Source organism: Micropterus dolomieu, linkage group LG08 (assembly GCF_021292245.1).
Source record: "Micropterus dolomieu isolate WLL.071019.BEF.003 ecotype Adirondacks linkage group LG08, ASM2129224v1, whole genome shotgun sequence".
Lineage (NCBI taxonomy): Eukaryota > Metazoa > Chordata > Actinopteri > Centrarchiformes > Centrarchidae > Micropterus > Micropterus dolomieu.
In genome coordinates this window covers 22150845-22172488 of record NC_060157.1, presented here as the reverse complement: position 1 = coordinate 22172488, position 21644 = coordinate 22150845, and the positions used below count along the sequence as shown (strand labels likewise).

At 40.3% G+C, this 21644-nt stretch overlaps 2 protein-coding genes across 2 annotated transcripts in view; one reads left to right on the top strand and one right to left on the bottom strand.

Annotated features, from left to right (window-relative positions):
• The first annotated feature begins 1413 nt into the window (after window positions 1-1413).
• wrap73 (WD repeat containing, antisense to TP73) lies at window positions 1414-16527 on the top strand. The gene is made up of 13 exons (XM_046056796.1): window positions 1414-1559; window positions 2186-2273; window positions 2404-2556; window positions 4152-4268; window positions 12020-12092; window positions 12772-12875; window positions 13331-13417; window positions 13820-13954; window positions 14290-14367; window positions 14444-14546; window positions 14667-14792; window positions 14992-15183; window positions 16018-16527. The coding sequence occupies exons 2-13, from the start codon at window positions 2205-2207 to the stop codon at window positions 16128-16130; spliced, it is 1350 nt and encodes a 449-aa protein (XP_045912752.1). The 5' UTR covers window positions 1414-1559; window positions 2186-2204; the 3' UTR covers window positions 16131-16527.
• A 732-nt stretch (window positions 16528-17259) lies between these two features.
• tprg1l (tumor protein p63 regulated 1-like) overlaps window positions 17260-21644 on the bottom strand; it is a 6464-nt gene continuing 2079 nt past the window's right edge. Inside the window, exons 4-6 of the mRNA XM_046057515.1 lie at window positions 20138-20263; window positions 19681-19834; window positions 17260-19034 (exon numbers count right to left, since the gene is read on the bottom strand). Coding sequence (XP_045913471.1) covers window positions 18840-19034; window positions 19681-19834; window positions 20138-20263 — 475 coding nt within the window. The 3' untranslated portion in view covers window positions 17260-18839. The remainder of the gene's footprint in view (window positions 19035-19680; window positions 19835-20137; window positions 20264-21644) is intronic.

The following is a 21644-nucleotide window of genomic DNA, read 5'->3' as shown; positions in this document are numbered from 1 at the left end:
TATTCGCTATCAAAGCATTGAAATAAACACTGAGGTAGTATTATAAATATAAATAATTCAGCCGGTTAATGTTAATTACAAAATAATTAATACTGGGAAGAATACTGGGCTATATGTTTAAAATAATAAACTTTTTTTTTTTCAAAATACAGGCTATATAGCCTAGGCTTATAATTTGAAAGAAAAATCGAAATAGTGATTGTAGCCTAATATAACAAATGTGTAGGGATTATTTTTGAGGCTTCCATTTTTGTTTTGTCATAGACTTTTATTATATCGCCTATTTTATGTAGGCATTCAGTCCGAGAATAGGCTGAAACGCAGATCCTTAACAAACCATTACCCAAAACATCATCAGCTGCCAAATCAAATCAACAAAATAACCTTGAAGAAACTATTAGAATATTCGCAGTTTTATCCAGCCAATTCTCAAGTCAGTTTGGCCTTTCCTGTCATCGAACTTGTTTCTTGTAATTGTTTTCTGATATTTGTCACATTTTGCAAAACAACAAACGCCAACAAATTGATAGGCTTGCGGATAAAAACCCCATCTTATGACAGTTCAGTGATAGCCTATGTCTAAATCACTCATTCATAATAGCCCATTAAAATAAATCTACGTACCTGAAGGTTATTATTATTCCAATCCAAATACCCAAGAATTATGTTGCGCCGAGCACCTGTCTGTTTATTATTGAGCATGCCAAGAGAGTGACCCTCCATAAAAAAAACTAAAAAATCGACCGAGTTTACAGTTGCCTATGATAAACAGCGGTCGGAGATTATTGACTTTTCAGAGAAACAAAATAAACTGCGAGGAAACAGGAGGGAAACTGATTTGCATGCTGTTCAGGGAAGTGTGAGCTTTGCTGAGGGAGACCAAGGAGGAGGTGAAGCTTTCTTTGCGCTGGGAGAAGCAGGGAGGCGGTAGCGCGGTTTGGGCGCACATAAGCGGGAAACCTTTTCCAGATCAGCAGAGGGATAATGTTGAGGGATAAAAGTAATTAACTTGTTCTGTAGGCTACTTAGACTACAAGACAGGTTTGTGTGAATAAAACATAACCCACAGACTAATAAACGATTAAGGGTGAAATAAAAATATGATGGGAACAGATTTTAGGCCATAAAAAAATATGAAAGATAGCCTATTCCAAGGCCCACACAATGCAAAATTCCAAGATGATTAGCCACTTATGCAAAATAGTGTTGCCAATACGGCTGTATTAATTTAGTACACACTTGCACCTGCATACGCGCACATACACACGCACACGTCCACACCTATGAGCCCCCCCACACACACACACGCACACGCACACACACACACAAAAAAGAAGCTAAAATACAATAATAAACTACATTTCCCAGAAGGCAAAACACAGCAGGCGGATTCTGATTGGACACCACAGGCATGTCGTCATCTACTCATACAAACGAACTAGCAACAGTTGGATCAACAGACTAGGTCCTGAAGACAGTCATGCGAAGAAAAAAAAACGGACTGTAGGACTTTTAACGTTTCTCATCTAATCGACGAATCAACACAATTACCACTAGAGGTAACTTTTTGCCATTGAGCGTGAAGAGAGAGTTAGCTACCTGCTAATGTTGCTAGTAGCGTCAACGATATATGCTAACGCGTTTGTGTTGAATGAGTCTAGTGACAACTAACGTTAACAGCTAACGTTGGCATGTAACAGCCTGTTGGCTTCTCTCTGTCTACTGGCTTAGACATTATCTAATATATTGATAGAAAGACGATAAGATGGCAATAAAGTCGTGATTTAGACGTGTTGTTGTGTTGCTTAATTTTTGTTTAATATAACGTTAAAGTTACCTCTGCGAGCCAGCTGGCTAGCCTAACTTAGCTACCTAAAGTCTAGTTCTTTCTTCTGAGGCTGTGTTTTAAAACGCACTAAGTCAGTTTTTACGCAGGTAAGTTAAGTAGTTCTGCCATATAACGACTCTTCTTGCACGAGGGAAGAAGTAACTGTGCATGTTTACTGTGTGGAGCGTATTTTTTTGGACTTATGGCGCCATCACGTGTTAACATTTGGGAACGACACCAGCTGATTCTAATAAGGGCTGGGCTGTCAGTCATAACTGCACATCTCTTTAACAGTTAAAGATTACTCAGGGGGTCTTTTTTTAACTGTCATGATAATTTTCATTTTATCTTCTGTAGGAACAGTTGTGATTGTAAGATGAATTTCTCAGAGGTGTTCAAGCAATCCAACCTACTTTGCAAAATTTCCCCAGATGGGAAATATTTGGTAAGTGGTTGAAATCTTTTGTTGATAATATTGACAAATTCCTGTTTTGTAGTGTTAGGTGTGTTAGGTTCCTATTTATACATGGAAAAATGTCAGTTTGAAGTCATGTTTCTTTGGCTGTACTCCTCAGGCTACCTGTGTGCAGTACAGGCTGGTGGTGAGAGATGTGAGCACCCTGCAGATCCTGCAGCTCTACACCTGCCTGGACCAGATATCCCACATGGACTGGTCCTCTGACTCTCTCTTTATCCTCTGTGCTATGTACAAGAGAGGACTGGTACAGGTAGGCTATGAGAAGAGGACAGTAATATGAGGATGTGACTCAGCAGGTATTGTAAATGCTGGTGACCAGTTATATACTTGACAGTTTGCAGTCAATCTTACTCTACTTAATAGTGTTTGTGATGAATACTATAAATGGTGATATGATTCATTCATTGTTATTTTGGATGACAGAAATTGTTTTATGCATTCTTGCCCTTTTAATCAATATAAATGCAATAGTTTCAATATGAAGGCATCTCTTTTGGCTCCAGTAGTTTGTGGTTGTTGTATGCCACTAATATTGGTATTGTTTTTAACACTTGTCAATACAAATCACTCGGATTAAACAATAAACTAAGTGATAAATCATTGAGAGATTAATCCACAACTAAAATGGTTTGTCGCAGCATTAAAAAACAGTGTAATTTAATTTTGCCTTGGCAAAACAGAATAAGATTTATTTATCATTTGACACGATATGGTTGTGTAATGAGATGAAGTTGTAGCTCCTTTATATACCAAAATGATATACACTAGATAGTGACAAGTCACGGAAATACAACTATTGTACATGGTGGAGTGCTGCTTGTGAATTGAAGAGTCCCACAGCGTTAGAGAAGAAGCTGCTCTGAAGTCTGATAGTATGAGAGCAGATACTTCTGAATCTCTTGCCAGGCAATAAAAAAATATACAACAAAAATTTAAAATTTTATATGGTTTTAAAACCTTTTTGGCAGATATTCAAATAGTTCAATGTAATGTCATTTTTAAGATAAAGTAACACTTTTGAGACCGTGAAGCAGAAGTTTGGAAAAGCTACGTTATTGATATATATATTTAAAAGTATTATCGAGACAATGTAATCTACAGAGCAGGCTTGGAATGTACATCTGTGTGTGTCTAGGAGATCAATAATTTGTTTAGCTGGAGTTTTGTCTGATAGACAAGAGGCCTTCTTGAAATGGTTTAACATGAGATCAAGTGCTGTCTGGATTTCATTTCAGAGTGTATTGTATTGAACTACTGAAAGGCCGTTAATGCCAATAATTCGCTACAGAATTTCGAAATCATTTAATCAAATGTGACAATAAGATATCCTCTTCAGAGTAAACATTCTGTGTCTGCACTTTTGATTTTGTAAATTTCACTTAAATATTGTACAGTTTCTTCAATCATACCCTGTTTTATATCACACCTGTCGCTTATCTTAGAAATAGGTAAACTGTTATTTTGTCTTATCTGTTTTATTTTAGAACACTTAAAACATGTTCTGTTAATGATTAATTCACATTTATGGAAAACAGGGATATTACTTTTGAATGAATGTCCCTACATTTTTAAACTATCCTGAGCAACAGACAGAGCTTATAATAATTATTTTAAAGAGCTGCAGTGGTGAAAACAAATTCTACATACTAGTGTAGGTTCTTGTGCATCACAGGGCAAGTAGCTTACCTTTGGAGGGGTATCCAGCGCCAGTCTTTCATGGTTTCTGATGCTCAAGTGTTTCTTACTGCTTGAAATCAAGTTTTGGGAGATACAGGATGGGTTTGAGGGATTTCATCAGTGATGGCTGATTGCTGTCCTTCTGTCACTCTCTGTGTTTCTCTTCAGGTGTGGTCTCTTGAACAGCCGGACTGGCACTGTAAGATTGATGAGGGCTCAATAGGACTAGTCTCCTCGCGCTGGAGTCCAGATGGACGTCACATTCTCAACACCACTGAGTTCCATGTAAGTGTGAAGCTGGTGCGTGCATGCATTCATGCCCACGGAAGTGTGTTTATGCGTATGCTTGTCTGGTTTCAACTGTTGCTGGCCCGCAAGGAAGGGGGACCTGAAAATAGCCAGACACCAGAGCCTTTCTTGACCGCCCGTACACCCCCTAGCCCCCCAGCCCCACCCGATGCATGTATTCAGCCTGATTTCATAGCTCCCCTCCTGTTAGCGTCCTGTCATACATGGGTCTCAAGTACCTCTGGAACATGGGTGCAATGTGTATGTGTGCTTCCAAGGGCAGGTCTGGTATTTTCTTTGGCAGCAAGTCCTATTAATGATGTTCTGTTGCTCAAATAATATAAAATCTACTTTACCAACAGTGAAGCAACAAACACCCAAAACAAAAAAAGCTGTTATATAAAGAGGTGACGAAATTACAATTACAAGATGAAAGCAGTCAATCCAAAACAGAAAGTCAGTAAAAGTGTAAAAAGTATGTTTTAAGAAGTGATTTAATCAGCCAGCTTGAGCTCCTTAGGTAGTTTGTTCCCCAAATCCACTGCCTTTGAGTAAAATGATCTAGATTAGTTAGGTCTAGTTTATTATTTAAAAAAAATACATTTAGTGAAATCCTATAGTTTTCTCAATAAAGTGATATATAAGCACAGGTTGCACTTTGTAGGCAGGCAAAGGATGATCTTTTGGAGATGGTTTTTACACAAGCAAATGTTTTGAGATTTCACTACTCGGTATATAACAGCAGTTTGATTAAAATTAATTAAGGTTATGCAGTGGGAAATTTTAAGATGAACTTGACTGGGTTGGTGGCGTTTTTGGCCGACAATTAATCAATTCATGTATTGAAGCTCGGCTGATACTGGATTTTTTTTAGGCCGGCGCAATATTACAGTGTTTAAAAAATTAGATCTTTCCGTACTGCAATAGTCTAATAGGGTGTGACTAGCGGAAATTCTTTAATACCATAAGATTGACACTCTTACTCAACAAGGATAAACCTAAATACTGACAAACTGAGTCATGTCAAAGGCACTGCACATTGTAAAAACTGACTGGCTCATAAAAATAAAAAATATGTTTGGACTTTTTCATACAACAGGCTTATGAAGAAGAGTCAGGAGATGTTGAGTGTTGTTTTATAAAGGTCTGCAGAATGAAACCCAGACTAATGAAGAGGTGTTTAGTTCCATTCTATGACTCCTGATTTCTGGTTTGGATTCACTCCATAGAAAGCACGTGTTGTGAGGGCCGAGACGCTGTAGCAGCCACCCTCCGGCCATGTGGAATATGACGGGGGCACCGTGGTGGGGCAACGTTTGTCATGCTGAACCTGACTCCAGGAATCATTTGACAGGTGTTGTGGCCCAACACACGACTGTGTCTGGTCTGGGGAAGGGTGCAGGGAGTGCAAGTGTCTGTGGCATGTCTGCTTTGTGTCTGTCTGCATCTTAAAAAAAATTGAATAGGATAGAAAAGAATGGTGCCTCCTTCCCCAAGGAGATATGGCAACTGCATAGAACAGTATAGCCAAGGTCTTACAAAGTCTGAGTGCGACTTGACTGGCTGTCATCTTATGTTTGAGCACATAAATTATTAGATAGATTATTTCCTAAAACCATCACATGTCTTCATAACCCCTTCGCACCTGTGATGTTTTGGAAAAACAATTAGTTGATCAACCAAAACATTTATCTGAAACTATTCTGGTAATTGATTGATTGTTTTAAAGTAATTTTTCCAGCAAAAATGTCTTTGTTCCAGCTTCTCAGTTGTGAGCAGTTGCTATTTTCCTTCAACCTGTGTCATTGTAAAGTGGAGTTTATGTCAATGTGCAAGCAGTTTCTTGTGGCTCAGGAGGTAGAGCAGGCCATCAGCTGATAACAGGGTTGGCGGCCCCGTCGACATGTCGAAGTGTTGGCAAGACACTGAACCCCAAATTGCTTCCGATGGTCAGGCCAGCACCTTGCATGATAGCTCTCTGCCATCAGTGTATGTGAGTGTGTGTGTCAATAAATGAGAGGAAAATTTTAAATGGCTTTGGATAAAAGCTACTTAAATGCAGCCATTGCTGTCACTGGAAAATGATATACAAAGGTCAGATAATGCTGCCCTGCTTCATTTAACCTAACACAACCCTTAACCTTTAGGTCACTCTGGGAATGGCAGTTGAATTCTGTTTAGGCAAGCCACTGCAAATCAATATTTCTGGTCAAGAGCTCTGAGAAAACACTGTTGAGCCATCAGACAATAGCTGTCAAGCCCTTGCACTGTGCCTTTAATTATTATATATTAAGACATTATTCCTTATTCATCATTTTCAGGGTCAAATGTTTTATAAGTTATTGATGTGTATTTTTTATGGTGTAATGATGACAGGCTTTTCATGATGTTATCACCTGGCTAAATATGAGCAGGTAGTTAAGCACTGCTTACTGTCACTGAGCATCCTTTTTTAGTTGAGGCTACAAAACAAATTTAACGAAGGCAAAGTAGGCACTGACTACCACATAACCAAGTGGGCCCGCTGAACTTACCTTCACCCCAGCCCAAGATTTCATTAAGACTGTGCCAGACGGGTGTTCGTGTCAGGTTTGAATTTCTGCCCCACTCATAAACAGCCTGCTATATTAACTTGTTTAGGGACAGCTGCCTGTGGTGTGGATCGTGCCTCTGTGTGTGAGTCTGTGTGTCTGTGTGTCTATGTGTCAGTAAATCTGCATTGCTGGCTGTGTGTGTGTGTGTGTGTGTGTGTGTGTGTGTGTGTGTGTGTGTGTGTGTCTTTTTGTAGCTGTTGCAATGTGTATTCTTTTTAACCCCAAACAGAATATCTTCAGATCTTGGTGATTTGCAGCACACAATAATTACATTACACATTAATTAGCTCACAACTGATATTGTAACAGTAGGAGAATGACTAAGCATATAGATCTCTAGTGCTAACAGGTGTTTCAGTGGCAGCCCCAGACAGACTACTGGTGAGCACCTCTTTTCCAGCCAGCAAGAAATGCTCCTGAGCTGCCCCCTAAAAGCTTCAAAGTAGGCATTTATAATAGAATATCGGAGGCGGATGTGTTAAAAAAACAGCTGTTTTAAAATATGGGATGGTGCCATGTCACAGAAAGTTGCACTGCTAAAACCTAGCCTATGTATTGTGATACGTCACGCAAGTAATCTCATATTTGAATTCCTATCATTTATCTTAGGACCTCACAAAATGCCACTCGCACATCCATGTTAATCCACCGTTACCAGCTGAGGGGTGATAAACTGAGGGTGGAAAAACTCCAGCCAAGGACATCATTGAGCTTGACTTCTCTAATGGTTTTTTCATTGTTGGGATCGGATTAGCAATAGCATTCTTGTCCAGTAATACTGGAGCCTTGCTAACGTATAGCATTGTTGGCAACAACGCTACCGGACTAAACTGCAAATGTAGGCAGCTGCTGCACTGCAACATGGGACAATAGCTCACCCATACCGATGTGTGGGCTGCGAGAGGCTCCGGTTCTTTGGTAGAATCATGAGGCTGTAACAGGAGAAATAGGCTATATTGGTTTGAGATGGCTTCCTATGTGGAATGGCTACAGTCTAATCCTCTGCTGACAGATAGGCCTATATGGCATCAAATACACTCGCCCATTCTCTCGCACTCGACTAGGCGCGCAACAGGAATGGCTGATAGGTTTTATTCCAGGTTGCTGTCATTAACTTTGGTCTACAACTGATCGTAGTTATCATGTTGCTCACAGGCTGTTGGGAATGTTTCTTAATTCTGTGGTTTTCTTGTTATGAATACTTGCTAATAGATACAAAATGGATGTGATGGTAGAAATTAGCCACAACCGTCCTATTTGGCAGTTTCAAGATTGTCTTGTCATAACATGTCAAGTGAAGTTTATTTGTACAGCTCTTAGTTGGAGTCTCAAAGGGCTTCACAACAGCCGCTCCAACCCTTTTTAGAAAACCATCACAACCACCACATCAGTGAAAATGTGAAGGAACCTTAGGAAACATGAGGAATCCTTGTACATAGTAGTGATCAAAACAATACTAAAATAAAAACATGTACTTGACTGTAATTACAGCTGGTACTGATCACCAGTTGCAGTTATTCTAACCACGGCACAGACGTGAACCTTTCCATCTATGATGGATAAACAGCAGCTGTTGAAGTGGAGTTCTGCCTTTTCACACCACCCACAAGCCCATAGCCCCCATCTCCTGGTTGCTGCTCACCTTTGGTGAGGATACTTCATCTAAAGTGTAGCTTTACCAACCAAGGATCTTATTGCATACCACCCCACATGGAAAAGCATTTCCCACCTATTTTCCTCATGCTGCCCTTCCTCCACCCAGTTTAAAGTTACACTGCCTTTCAGGTCTTGATCTCCCCGCATCCCGTATGTGGTGGGTTCGTGGCATCTAAGACGTGTAAGTGTGTTTGTGTTTGAGCAGTGTTGATATAAGTTGCCATGGCACCATGTCTGAGGGGATGTCCACGAAGCGTGCAGTGAGGTGTTATTACAGGGCCTTCACAGCTGGATGTCTTGACCAAACAGGAGGGTCAACACTTCAGCCCAGTTAGGTGACAGACTTGGCCCAGTTCAAATGTCTGCCTGGACACACTGGATGATGAGAGCCTTGTCACTTCAGTAGTCTTAGCTCTGCAGATTACCAAAGAATAACACAGCATTAAGTGTAGACTTTTGGAGAATAATTTATTATTGTTGTTCTTGATGTGGTCTCGTCTCCAGAATATCTGGCTGTGGGGGAGCTATCAGTTTATAAAATAGTGATATTTTTGTCTGTTTACAAGCTTGTATCGCACAGTTATACACAGCGCTGTGCAACAGTAGAATATGATAGTACAGTGTCATTGTGTTTGTGTGCAGACCTTGGTTTTGAGGGTAAATTTGTAATTCACTTCACCAATTCATTGTTTTGTCATTTTTTGTCATTGCAGTCTTCTTGGCTAGTCTAGATAACCAGTTTAGTTCAAACTTTAATGTTCAAGTCATGATCAAACAGGGCTTCATGCATATTACGTTGGCTTATTGTATTTTGTATGTATATTGTGAAGGAAGGTCTGAGGGCCATGCATTTAACACCCTAAATGTTGCAGTGCTGTGCTTGCATGCCATTGCTATCTGGATTGTTAGTAATGACTGCTGTCCAAACAAGTAATCTCTGTTGTGTGCAGCATCAGGAAAGCAACTGTTGAACCACTGTATGTCAAGCTACAAACTGTTCACAACACAGTGACCTGTAGAAAATGAATGCAGATGTATACTGTTTGTATCATATAAATGTGTAAGTGCATGCATCACTATGTTAACAAAATGTAATGTACTTGTGTACTTGTCACTCTGTGCCTGTTGTTGTTGTTAACAGCGGGATTGCAGCAGCAAACAGCTTTCTCTGTGAACACCTTAACACCTAGGCAACTACACAGTGGTACAGACCGCAGATTCTCTTAACGATTCTCAAAGACTCGTGTGCTCCTTGTTTCTTAAAGGGCAAGATACAACATATCACACTGGGCCTTGGGTAAAAATATGCTGCACTGTTGGCTGAGTGCCACCTGCTTTTGTTGGCATCAATCTTGTTGAAGTGAGACTGGAGGGTATTTGAGTGACTGCTGTCAAAACTGAGCATTAACACATGTGCTCTCTTTGTTATGCCGACTTGTGGCCAGATAGTTATTCTCTGGCGCTGCTTCTCATTTGTGGGAATGCACACAACCTGCTGCCTATGCAACTTGCTGTTAATTTGTCACATTTGTAGCAAACATGTCTAACATTACATCTTGGCTACTAAATGAACTGGTCCTATTTTTCTGCCATGTGTCGAGATGTTGTTTTGGGTCTGTTCACTTAATAAGTGCTCAAGTCCTTATTTAATTAGTATAATCTCTTTCAATCCTGTCAATGACCACAACCCTCAAACATATGCATTCATTCCCTGTGGAAAAGACACTGATAGACAACACTCCACACACTTAGATTCCATGTCGGTATCTTATATCCCTCATAGAGGTTTATCATAGACCTCTTTAAAGACATAAGGCAATCTGTTCACATCTGTTACAGGGCACGATGGTCCATGCTAGTCTGGGCTGTAGTCTGGATCTGCCTAGCTGATGGACTAGTCTTTGGCTGTAGAGGAGCAGGTAGAGGCCTCTTTAGGCTAGTGCCATGTTTCCCAAACTTAGGGTCAGGACCCAAAAAGGGTTGCAGACCCGTTTTTATTGGGAGTAAAATACATAACAATGTTACAAAATGTAAATATGTGAATGAACGTTCTTCTTTTCTACACTGGTCTGTTCAGCTCAGATGCTGTGAGGTTTTCTCTCTTTTCTCCTTAACTTCTTATGTCCACATTCATACATTGATTCATACATACATTTTTAATGTCTGTAGCCTGTGATCTGTCACTACCGATTCTACGATGTCCAAACAAAACTACAAGGACAAGTTTCTTAATGTTGACTTCACCAAAGCAATTTAGAATGGAGAGTGGATACTTCAGTGTGTAATATGTGGGGGAGTGCTCAGTAACGAGTAACGGGTTTTAAAATTAATAAATTGGACAGGCACCTCCAAACGAAACTTGTACATTTCATATACATTTTAAATTTATTGTTGTGTCCTTTATCCGTAATTTGTAAATGTAGATTTGGGTCCCAGGGAGACACCAGATTTCTCTTTTGGGTCTTGAGCTAAAAAAGTTTGGGAACCAGTGGGCTAGTGGCTTGGTTGATTGATCTATCATTAGGCCACTTTTGATAACCACACCCCATTTTCACCTGGTATAAAAATGCGATATGTGTCTGCTGAAGTTATCCGGATATGGAAAAAGGCATGTGAATGCGTTGTGATAGCAATGTCATCGCATCTGCCTGACTACATCTGGAGTCAGTCTCACTCTCACTTTGTTCGGATCTTAGGTGGGCATAAACACAATCCGTACAACGTGCAGGGATCCATATGCAGCATAACATTTTAGCCTACAGATATTTGTTTTTAGCTAACATAAAATATAGCAAGCGAGAAGGCTTAAAGAGACGGCCTTCTTGCCTGATGAAAGACTGATTATGTGTCTATTCTGTGCCATGAAAAGATGCGTTATTCAACAGAACTATGAAAGCAATACTGTCGGGAAATGAATGATATAAAAGAAACAACTGTCTGTGTGTGTGTGACGGTGTGCTCATCTGTACAGCTGATCTGCTGTTCTGCTGTTAACAAGGCATAATTTATTACAGACTGCAACACACTGGGACAAAGCGGCCTGTAAAACCACTGTTTGCTTCAAAATCTGAACAAATGTGTAAGCAACATCACAAAATGCCCCTACATTGTTTTGCATTTTGTGATTTTTAAACGATGGATTGATGAAATAATCTGTAGAAGCTTCGAGTACTAAAATCATCGTTAGCTGCAGCCCTATTGTGAGCCTTGTATCATATTGTGAAGTGCCCTATGATTCCCACTCCTAGTGCAATTGCACAATCTGTTTGTCGTTTAGAGGGCACTGAAAAGGTTATTTTTACCTGTCCCGTTTAGTACATAACTTGGTCTTTAATAACCAAATTTAAAGGATTGTTTGTGTAATGTGTTTATGTTAAAAACTGAATATTGGCTGATGTATTGTTAATGGATGATTTGAGCTGCCTGGCAGTTTGGTGTGCTTGTCATACTTTTACTTGAAGATAATCCATAATGTTTTTTTGTTTTTTCTCTTGACAGCTGAGAATCACCGTCTGGTCTTTGTGCACCAAAGCTGTGTCTTACATCAAGTATCCCAAAGCATGTCAAAAAGGTCAGTATGGAAATAATATTGTTTTATTTGTTTGCTCATGGCTTATGAGTGTATAACCCTATTACCAGTAGTACCTGAGGACAGAGCCAATGGTCTGAGTGCTTTGGCGTGCCCCATGAATCACATGCTGTTCTTTACCTTGTGGCACGACCCTGGGTATGTGGCCAAACTATGGTCCTCTTTGCTGACAGCTGTGCCCCTCTTCAGTAAATGGGGCATGCTCTTCATAACAGGCCTGTCAGCAGCTTGGAGAAAAATGATTGTCTATGACTCTCCCCATTTTCCACATGCAATACCATGCCCTTCTGCTACCCATGTATCCTCACAGCCGTCATATAAATAATATAGCCATGATAGTTGCATACCACCGACCTGCTGGTGCCAAAGTATCACATAATTATATTGGATGAAATAACACAGGGAGACAGAAAATTACAAATTCAGTTATTAGAATAGATAATAGAATAGCCAATACACATAGATTGTTTATTTGAACATTTTATTGTTGAATATTTTTTAATTGTGTCATTCACCTGAGGATTATAATCAACCTTAATGAGTGCTGATTAAAGTGGCCCAAAATTGAATATTAAAACTGTTATGGTTGTTTGATTCGTGCTTTTCAATGACTGTACTATACTACAAATTACATCTTTCGTCCATCATCTTTCCCCCGCAGGTATAGATTTCAGCAGAGATGGCTGCTATATGGCCTTGGCTGAACGCCGTGACTGCAAAGACTATGTTAGTGTCTTTGTCTGTGACGACTGGCATTTACTCAGGGTAAGTAGACATTAGAATTTTACTTGAGTTTTATGACCATTATTAATATACATTTAACATTTGAGTATGCTAAGTAAGCAACAGTGGGAAGAAACCTAAATTTAGATGATCAAGAAAAGATGCACAGTTTCAGCCTGTGACAGAAGGAATATCATTTAGTATAAACAAATATAATTTGCTTTACAGATATGATGTACATCATGATGTAATATCTTCACTGCCAAATAGACCGCAAATAATCATTGTTTGAAATTGTCACTGACCAAGATGGAGAGAAAATCTTCATCATTTGAAATGCCTATGGCAAACAAAATATTTGATTTTGCCTTGATGACATGAAAATTATACATTTTTGTTATTCCTTTTCTTTAGTATGAACATGTGCAAAGAAAGGTACATGTGTTTTATTTCGGTAAATATGTAGTGTAAATAAATTGAATTTAACTCTGTCACAGCATTTTGAGACTGAGACACAGGACCTGGCGGGGTTGGAGTGGTCTCCCAATGGCTGTGTGCTGGCAGTGTGGGATAGCTGTCTGGAGGTAAGTCGTTTGCCTTAGATTAGATAACACTTATTGATCCCCAGAAGGGACATTCACATATTATGCTTGTACAAGAAATTGAAGAGATGGGTAACAGATAAACTTTACTGTACACTAATGGAGTTAAATTCATAGGATCAGATGTTTTGTCTGTATTGAATTTAACAATGAAGTACATCATCAGTTGAGAATGTACCACAATTTAGTAGGACTAGCAACAGACTACTTCTACTATGCAGAAAATCTGAGTGTAATAAGTGACACACTTTGTGTGTCTTTCACGGAATCATCTCTTATTGTGAGGCGGCCTTATTGTCATGGTACGGCAATACTTCAATTTACAAAGCCTAGTGGGGACATAAAGAGGATGAATGGACTGTTCTTTGTGTGTTATCTCCACAGTATAAGGTTTTGCTGTATTCTTTGGACGGCCGGTTGCTGTCAACCTACAGTGCCTATGAGTGGTCGCTGGGTGTCAAGTCTGTGACCTGGAGCCCCAGCAGCCAGTTCCTGGCCATTGGAAGCTTTGATGAAAAAGTATGGACAAACACTTAAAAATGGTGGCTGCAGATATCACATTAACTAACACAAAGTCAAATTAAACATTGTAAAGCCACGTCTTAAAAGAGAACTCCACCGATTCAGCATTGCACTTCTCTAACATTGTCGGACTCACCATGAACAGTTTTTACAAAAAGACACAACTGAAGCAGCTGTTAACAGACTTTGATGCGTACAATTGGTGGAGTTCCCCTTTAAGAAATGGATTCACTCAAAGTGTCAAACTTGTTTATATCTGGACCATGATTTGTTGTGTGCATTTGTCAGCACAGTAAAAAGTAAATCACAAGGCTTTAATATTCTCATGCCAGGTGCGTATCCTCAATCATATCACGTGGAAGAAAATCACACAGTTTGAGCATCCAGCAACAATCAGCAACACAAAAGCTGTGAGTATTTTCCAGTCTTCATGATGAGCTTTGAAGGCATTGCAGTTCAATAATTTACTGTTTGTTGTTTTTCTAGGTTGTCTATAAGGAAGTGGAGAGAAGGCCAGCTGTTGGCAGTGAAGACCTGTCGCTGCACAACATTACAATTGGCACCACCCTCTTCAACACCCAGAGCAAATGTATGTAAGCGTTTGACATTATTCAAAAATACTCTAAGCAGTATTTGACTAAAACTACTGAGGTCAAGTAACCGACTTGGTCTAATCGCAAGCTCTCATTTGTTGTGATGCCTACTCCAGACGAGATCTGCCCCCCACCAGTCCAAATTCCTGTGGTCAAACCAGACCCAGACAGAGCCAACCCCAAGATTGGTGTCTCTACTTTGGCATTCAGTTCAGACAGTCGCTATCTAGCCACCAAAAATGGTAAAACTTCACACAGCTGTTCACTTTTATCTTCATGGTGAACCCAAGAAAACTGTATTAAATGTAAATATCCATCTTCCCACATTTGTGGTCATAAACATCCACTTTAATGTTAACTTATTTTTGCTAGAATGCTAGTTTCATTGCTCTATAAGCTGAGAGTGCCTTTGAATGAGTATCTGTGTTTCTCTGACTATAGACAACATGGCCAGTGTTGTCTGGGTGTGGGATATGCAGAAGATGAGCCTGGAGGCTGTGCTTGAGCAAACATCGGCTGTGCGTTGCTTTCAGTGGGACCCGCGACGCCCCCGGCTGGCACTGTGTACAGCCAACACCAAACTCTATCTCTGGTCCCCGGCAGGCTGCGTTTCCGTCCAAGTCCCCACTGAAGGTAACATGCTCAGTCACTAAGAGCTGTAACTGTCAAGTAGCTGGACTACACAGCTCCTTTACGATGTTTTCAGTAGAGTGCCAGTGCACACTAATGCCCTTGCCATCAGGTTATTTAAGCTTTACATGGAAACTTCTGCACACTGGTAGCAAGAGGTCACTCTTTCAGTTTTTCAAACAAACCTGGAACTCATGTTTCATAAGTAAAGCTGTGTTAAAAACCACATACTAACAACACCCTGAAATATTCTCATGTGACTGCATGACATGATGGTCGTTATTCAGACATCACGTTATTTTTTTCCCCCCACCAATTTCTGACAATTCATTTTAGTCCTCAGGTTGGCTTGTACAACCGCCGTTGGTTTGGTTGGTTAGGGTTAGGGTGAGGTTAGGATTAGGTTAGCCAATCACAGACAGAGTACAGGACTAAATGCAAAGCTGATCTCCATAAACCAAGTGAGGGTTGCCGAAAATCTGGTGGCCGTGCATACTCTTGCACTAATTCTCTAATTCCTTCTAATCTATTATACATTCAGGCATTTCGTGCGTACATAAAATAAGTTGGAACGTACTTCATTCTAAATATGATGTCATACTTAATATGAATAGTACATTGTTAAGTGATTCCAAACACAGCCTTTGGTTTGATTCCAGTGAAATGTTTGCAAAGGTTAAGAGTTAGGTTCTGCCCCTGATTTTCAAATGTTTCCTTCCTGTGCAAAGATATCCCACCAGTGATTCAAAGCAAACAGAACAAATCTTTGGTCTCTCAATGCACAGTGATTTGATTTACTGTTTTTCATCACACTCGCCCCTCTTTCTATCCTGCCAGGTGGTTTTCAGGTCCAGTCACTAAACTGGCATTGCAGTGGCGACTCTCTGATCCTGCTCGGAAAGGAGCAGCTGTGTTTGTGCTACATGGACACTAACCAGGAGGACAAGTAAAACACACAAAAACAGATCCCCAGAAAAATTGTTTAGGCCTGTCCGCAATACATACTTGGTGTGTTATGGTGATGACAAAAAGACTGGTGGGAACAGTTCTCACCTTTCACATGTTGAACTGTAGCTGCTCACCAGGTTGTTAAGGCCCTCAGTGCAGGTTCCTTTTCTTGAAAACATATGGAAACCTGACAAGACCTTCCTCCTGTGTCCATTGACTGAATAAATATCACTTTTTAAATAACCAAATGCACACTGAAGCACTAGTTTCAAACACTGAGAAGATAGAGGTTTACAAAGTTTTATATATTTCACTGTTAAGTATTTTTTATGTGTTGTACCTTGGAATTGTGTAATTATTTTGAATAAATTTTTTTGCAAATACTGCATCTTAATGCAAGTTGCTAACATTTGTGTATCAACTTTTTTCAGTGTATCAACAAGTTTGTGTACTCAGCCCTGGGTAACTTCCAGACACACTAGTGTTTTTCAAGCAAAAAAAAACAATGACCAATGCCTCTCTGCATAACATGTATGTATTTGTAATGGTAAAGCAATTACGAGAGGTGCAGCAGGATTGAAGAGGGTAACTAAAGTTGCAGACACAATTCTCTTTCTCTACAAATGACTTTGCCTTAAATTCAGAAAAAGGTTAACAGTTGCATATTCAGCAGATGAGTTAGTGGATGATTGACTTTTTTTATCTGAAGAATACATTTGCAGCTTATTGGCCTTCTTGGTACCTCAAAGGGTTCCAACTCCTCACCGTTTAACATGAAGCTTCACCAAACTGTTCGGTGGAACAAAGAAATGTGACAGGTTTTTCTATGTGTATTTTTAAAGCATTGTATACTGTGCAGGTCCTAATGACACATGGAAATGCTGCATTGTTACTTGTAGGTTTTCTTGTTACCTGCTCTGCCAGTAAGAATCCAAACAAGTACTAAATACTAAATATTAGGGCAGTAATACAGTACATGCCAAGAGGCGTCATTAGTCTGTATGAAATCCCATTTATAAAAGCTTGAATTATACAGCAACTCAAACTGCAGCTTAATCAATTTGTTGCAGTCCTTGACAACATGAACATAATGTAAAAGCACTTAATAATGACCAGAGCAGAGGCCATGGCTAGAACATGTAGGCATTTATTATTCTCCATTGTGGCGACTGCGCTACAAATATACAGAACAAAAAGTAAGCCTTAACATCGTTTGTAATAACGAGTTAATCACTATTAAAATGCTTTAAATGGCAATGAAATATTCATTTTCTAGAAGCATTCATGAGTTAAATGCATCAAAATAACAACATAACAGAAAAATAAAACCTAATTAGTATTTACAAATCTATTTAAGGATAAACCTTTAAAAAACATCTATCGTGCAAACTCAGCGTGCAGGGAACATGCATAACAAGTTACAACCAGAAAAAGGCATTTTTCAGCATCAATGCCTTTGGTGGCACAATAATTTAAAAAAAAATCTGCTAAATCCTGTTCACAAGATACAGTATGTGGTTAACGAACTGATGCAAAGCTTTATCATCATGTATTTAATTTTGTAACCCCAAAAAATATTACCACTGCAGAGTTTCATGCAGCTAAGGGGAAATGTGTGCCTAAAATAAAAGTTGCAGGACCTTTTTAAGGCAACTTACAAAAATAAAAACATGGTTTACAAGTTCATGTTTCATAAGACATCTGTAAGATACAAGAACATTTTAGCTATCATAGCTAATGCAGCTCTCCAAGTGGCACATCAGCTCCCTACTCTGGGCAATGACAAAGTTTAGGCAAATGTAAGTGAAAAAGAGGCAAAGGTCACAACATGTAATTTGTCATTTCCACTGAACAAGTTTCATAGATTCTGAAAAGTGCATTACAGTTGTCATTTTCCACAAGTAACACAGCTGATCACAGAGCATACCAGTGCAGATCCTGGAAGAGTTCTCCTATTAGTAACATTTATCACAATAATCATGTGACTTGATCATTAAACTCAATCCATCATCTATTCGGTTCCATCAAGTTACCCTATGATCTAAATAATGCAATCCTTCATTTCACACAATATAAATGTAGCAAATATGAAACATGCTCTTGGCTGATATTAACGGTTTCATTACATATTTCACTGCTCTTGTCTGGGTGGCCTTTTTTTGCTGCATAACAAAGTACAACTTTAACCCTAAAAAACCCAACCCTGATGTTTGCCTTCCTCTACCAAAATCTAAACAATCACATTAGTTAGGACACAATAGTCAGTCAATCAGTTGTTAAATAAGGAGCATGAGACTGCAAGAAGCTTAATCTAGAATTGGAAGGCATTGCAGTTCAATTATCTAGAATAATAAATTAATGCTGTGCTGTGTCCTTTCTCTCCAACTTGCGTCACATGGGCATACACTCCTGAGGGCCCATGTGGGTATGGCAGATCTGCAAGCAGCTTGTTGAAGGAAAGGGACTGGGGGGGGGGCGCAAAAACAAATGAGTTGACAGTCTATGCAGCGCTGCGCATCATTTACCTACAGTAGGCTGACCACTTGTCTGTAACACCAACTTAAGGAGGTGTGGACATCTCATGGGCTCAACTTACACACACAGATTGTTTGCGCATTACACTGTAGTGGAGCGACACCTCCCCTCAGACAGCACAGTGTAACACAGATACATGGGTTGAACTCTGTTGTAGTTTGGAGGGACTGTGGATTTTAGAAGCCGATCTTGCCACGGGTCATGGAGTAGCCCAACTTGGCCTCATTGTTGATAAAGGACATGATGCCCAGATAGGTCTCGATGAGCAGGGGTCTCTCCAGGATCAGGACACCGTTGGCCCGACCGGGAATGGGGTGCTCCTTATAGGCTTTCTTCACTGCCTGCACCAGCTGTGTCCGGAAGTTGTCCAACTTGGGAAGTACAAGAAAAAGAACATAAAAACCAGAACACCCCTTTAAAAACTTCCAGTCAATGATGGTTGGGTTTTGTTTTGTTTTTTCACTTAGTATGCAATTTATGTCATTGTCAAACACTCAATGTCTAGAATGAAAACAACATCTGGACCTGCTCTCAGATGTGGCATAAGGGATATGATTATACTTTACAGCTAAAATGTACTAACTCCATTTTTTAATTGTAGCAATGCTAATGAATATGTATGAGAAAATGCAGTCATATACCAAGATACTGTTGTTGCCTAGCCTATCAAGAAATAAACAAGACCGCTTGAAAATAACTGTTCATACACAAAGTCATGGTTACAATGTTTCAATATATATGAATAACTGTCTTTCTTTCACGGGATGAATTTCAATTTAAGGCAGCAAATCAGTATTGTTTTCAGTTGGACTGGCTGCTTGAGTGGTTGCTGTTTGCTGCCTGTTGCGCATGAATGAACTGCTGAACCAGTGGTCACCATTGTTTGTCTTGTGAAAAGCCAACACAAGTATCTTTCATTTCAAGCTTTAAATCCTCAGATGTCAAGCACGCCAAATAATCCATTAGACGAATGACTCAAAATGCATTTTTAGCCATACTTAACTGAAGGGACTCTACCTGACAGAGAGAGGCCACTTTCTCATCAGCGTGGGCCATGGGGTGCTCTGTGAAGGTGGCGTAGGGCATGTCGGTGGACCAGGGGTTCCAGCGGTTTAAGAACGAGGCCCGGGGACGTTTGTCCCACTGGACCCGAATCCCGTAGCCTTCTCTCCTGTAAGAGAACACAACAGCGTCAGAGCAGTGTGACTTTAAATCAGCCAGCACCACCTAGTTGACCCACATAGAGAGAAAGCCCAATCAGAATTCATACTTTTTGTATTAATTCATTTTTAATCTCTTCCCATTCTAAAATAACAATAATACTACCACCAATACAGAACTCGCACTGTATAAGGAAACAGTTACGACTAAACAACAAAAGCACAGCTGCAATATTAAATGATAGCTCATGCCACTTGCATACTTGAGAGTAAAGACTAATTTGCTGTTGGCAGACTAAAATGTGTTGCCGTACTTGTTCAGGGATTTGGGCGGGAACTCAAACTCGCCCACTGAGATGGTGTCTACAGCGTTGAGCGAGATCCGGACTACCTGCTGACACAACAGGTTGATGAAGTCGTACTTGCACACCAGCAGCGACCTGCACACACACCCAAAAGATGTCAAATCGCGTGTTAACAGACGCTTTGGCCAAAAAATTTACACCATACATTTGCACATCATTTGATATAGATAAGGATCATGATAAATGTCAAATCATTATTTCTTTCAAGATAAAAAAGCTGATTTTTGCACCCGGGTAAGAGTTGAAGAAACCAGATGGTTAATTGTAGTTTTAAATTTTTGTTTATGGGCAGAACATTACAAACACTTGCCAAGCAGTGGATTACTTAACAAATCTGAGGCAGAACATTCAAAAAAATAAAAGTTATTAGTTTAAGTGTATTTGTCATTTCCTTGCAATGTTGATTACCCACATAGTTCGCCAAATATTTTTTGACAAACGGCTTAATTTTGTGCTCAAAGTTGGAAAAAGTTGCTTAGTTGTTAAAACGGGGTTGTGACGTATGAGTCATACGTCATTCTCCAAGCTTGCGCAGGCGCACTGTCATACTTGTTTAAAAAACTGTCACGCCTCGTTAAGTCAGAGCATCAAACTGATATTTATCGTGTCATTTACTTAGAACTTAGGTAGAACAGTAGGTATGTCTCTCTCTGTCTGATTGTTGGTTTGTCTTTCTAGTTTAGTTAGCCAGGTATAACGTTAGTTAGCTAGCATAGTTAATGCAGAAAGTTAGCTAACACTGTTTGCTAAAGGGTCTTCATGTTATTTCCCTTCTCTTGGTTTAGTGTGCTGTTCACTTTCATTATAGCATTTGTGCGTGCGGTGTTGGAGGAAAGATGACAGAAAACGCGTCGCACTTTCACCTGCCACCATCTTATATACAGTCTGCAACACGCATTTTACTGACGGCCGTTTTACCAGTGCATCGGCGGAGGCACCCCCCACACCCCCGCGGTAAAGTAAGCGCACCATAAAAAGTAGTGGGTTCTATTTCGTATAGGCTTCGCCCTCTAAGAGCTGTCGCTATTGGGTTCATCCCCGCGCGCATGCGCAGTCCTGAAGATTTCTTTCGCGCCCATGTGCCGTGCACGGGCCTCTCTCAGGTCCGCAATTTAGGTATATAATACCGGCGAGACCAGAGATCTGCTCCCCTTTTTTCTTCAGCGCTGCATAGCAGTCATTTCGGAGAGCAGAGTAGCGTCTAAAGAGCTTTTCCTATGGCTACTCACCGCTCTACCGTTGAGGTCCGCCGCTCGGAAGGAGTCCGCCTCTGCCCGTCCTGCCACGCCGGCTACATCATGGGGTTTGATCTCCACGCCCGCTGCGAGACCTGCCTCGGTCCCCAGCACGCTGGCCTGGCTCTGACTCCCCGGGCCTCGTGCCCCTACTGCGCACAGCTGCCCGTGGAGGAGAAGCGACGGCGGGTCGACGCCTTCGCGGCCCTGCAGGAGGAGGA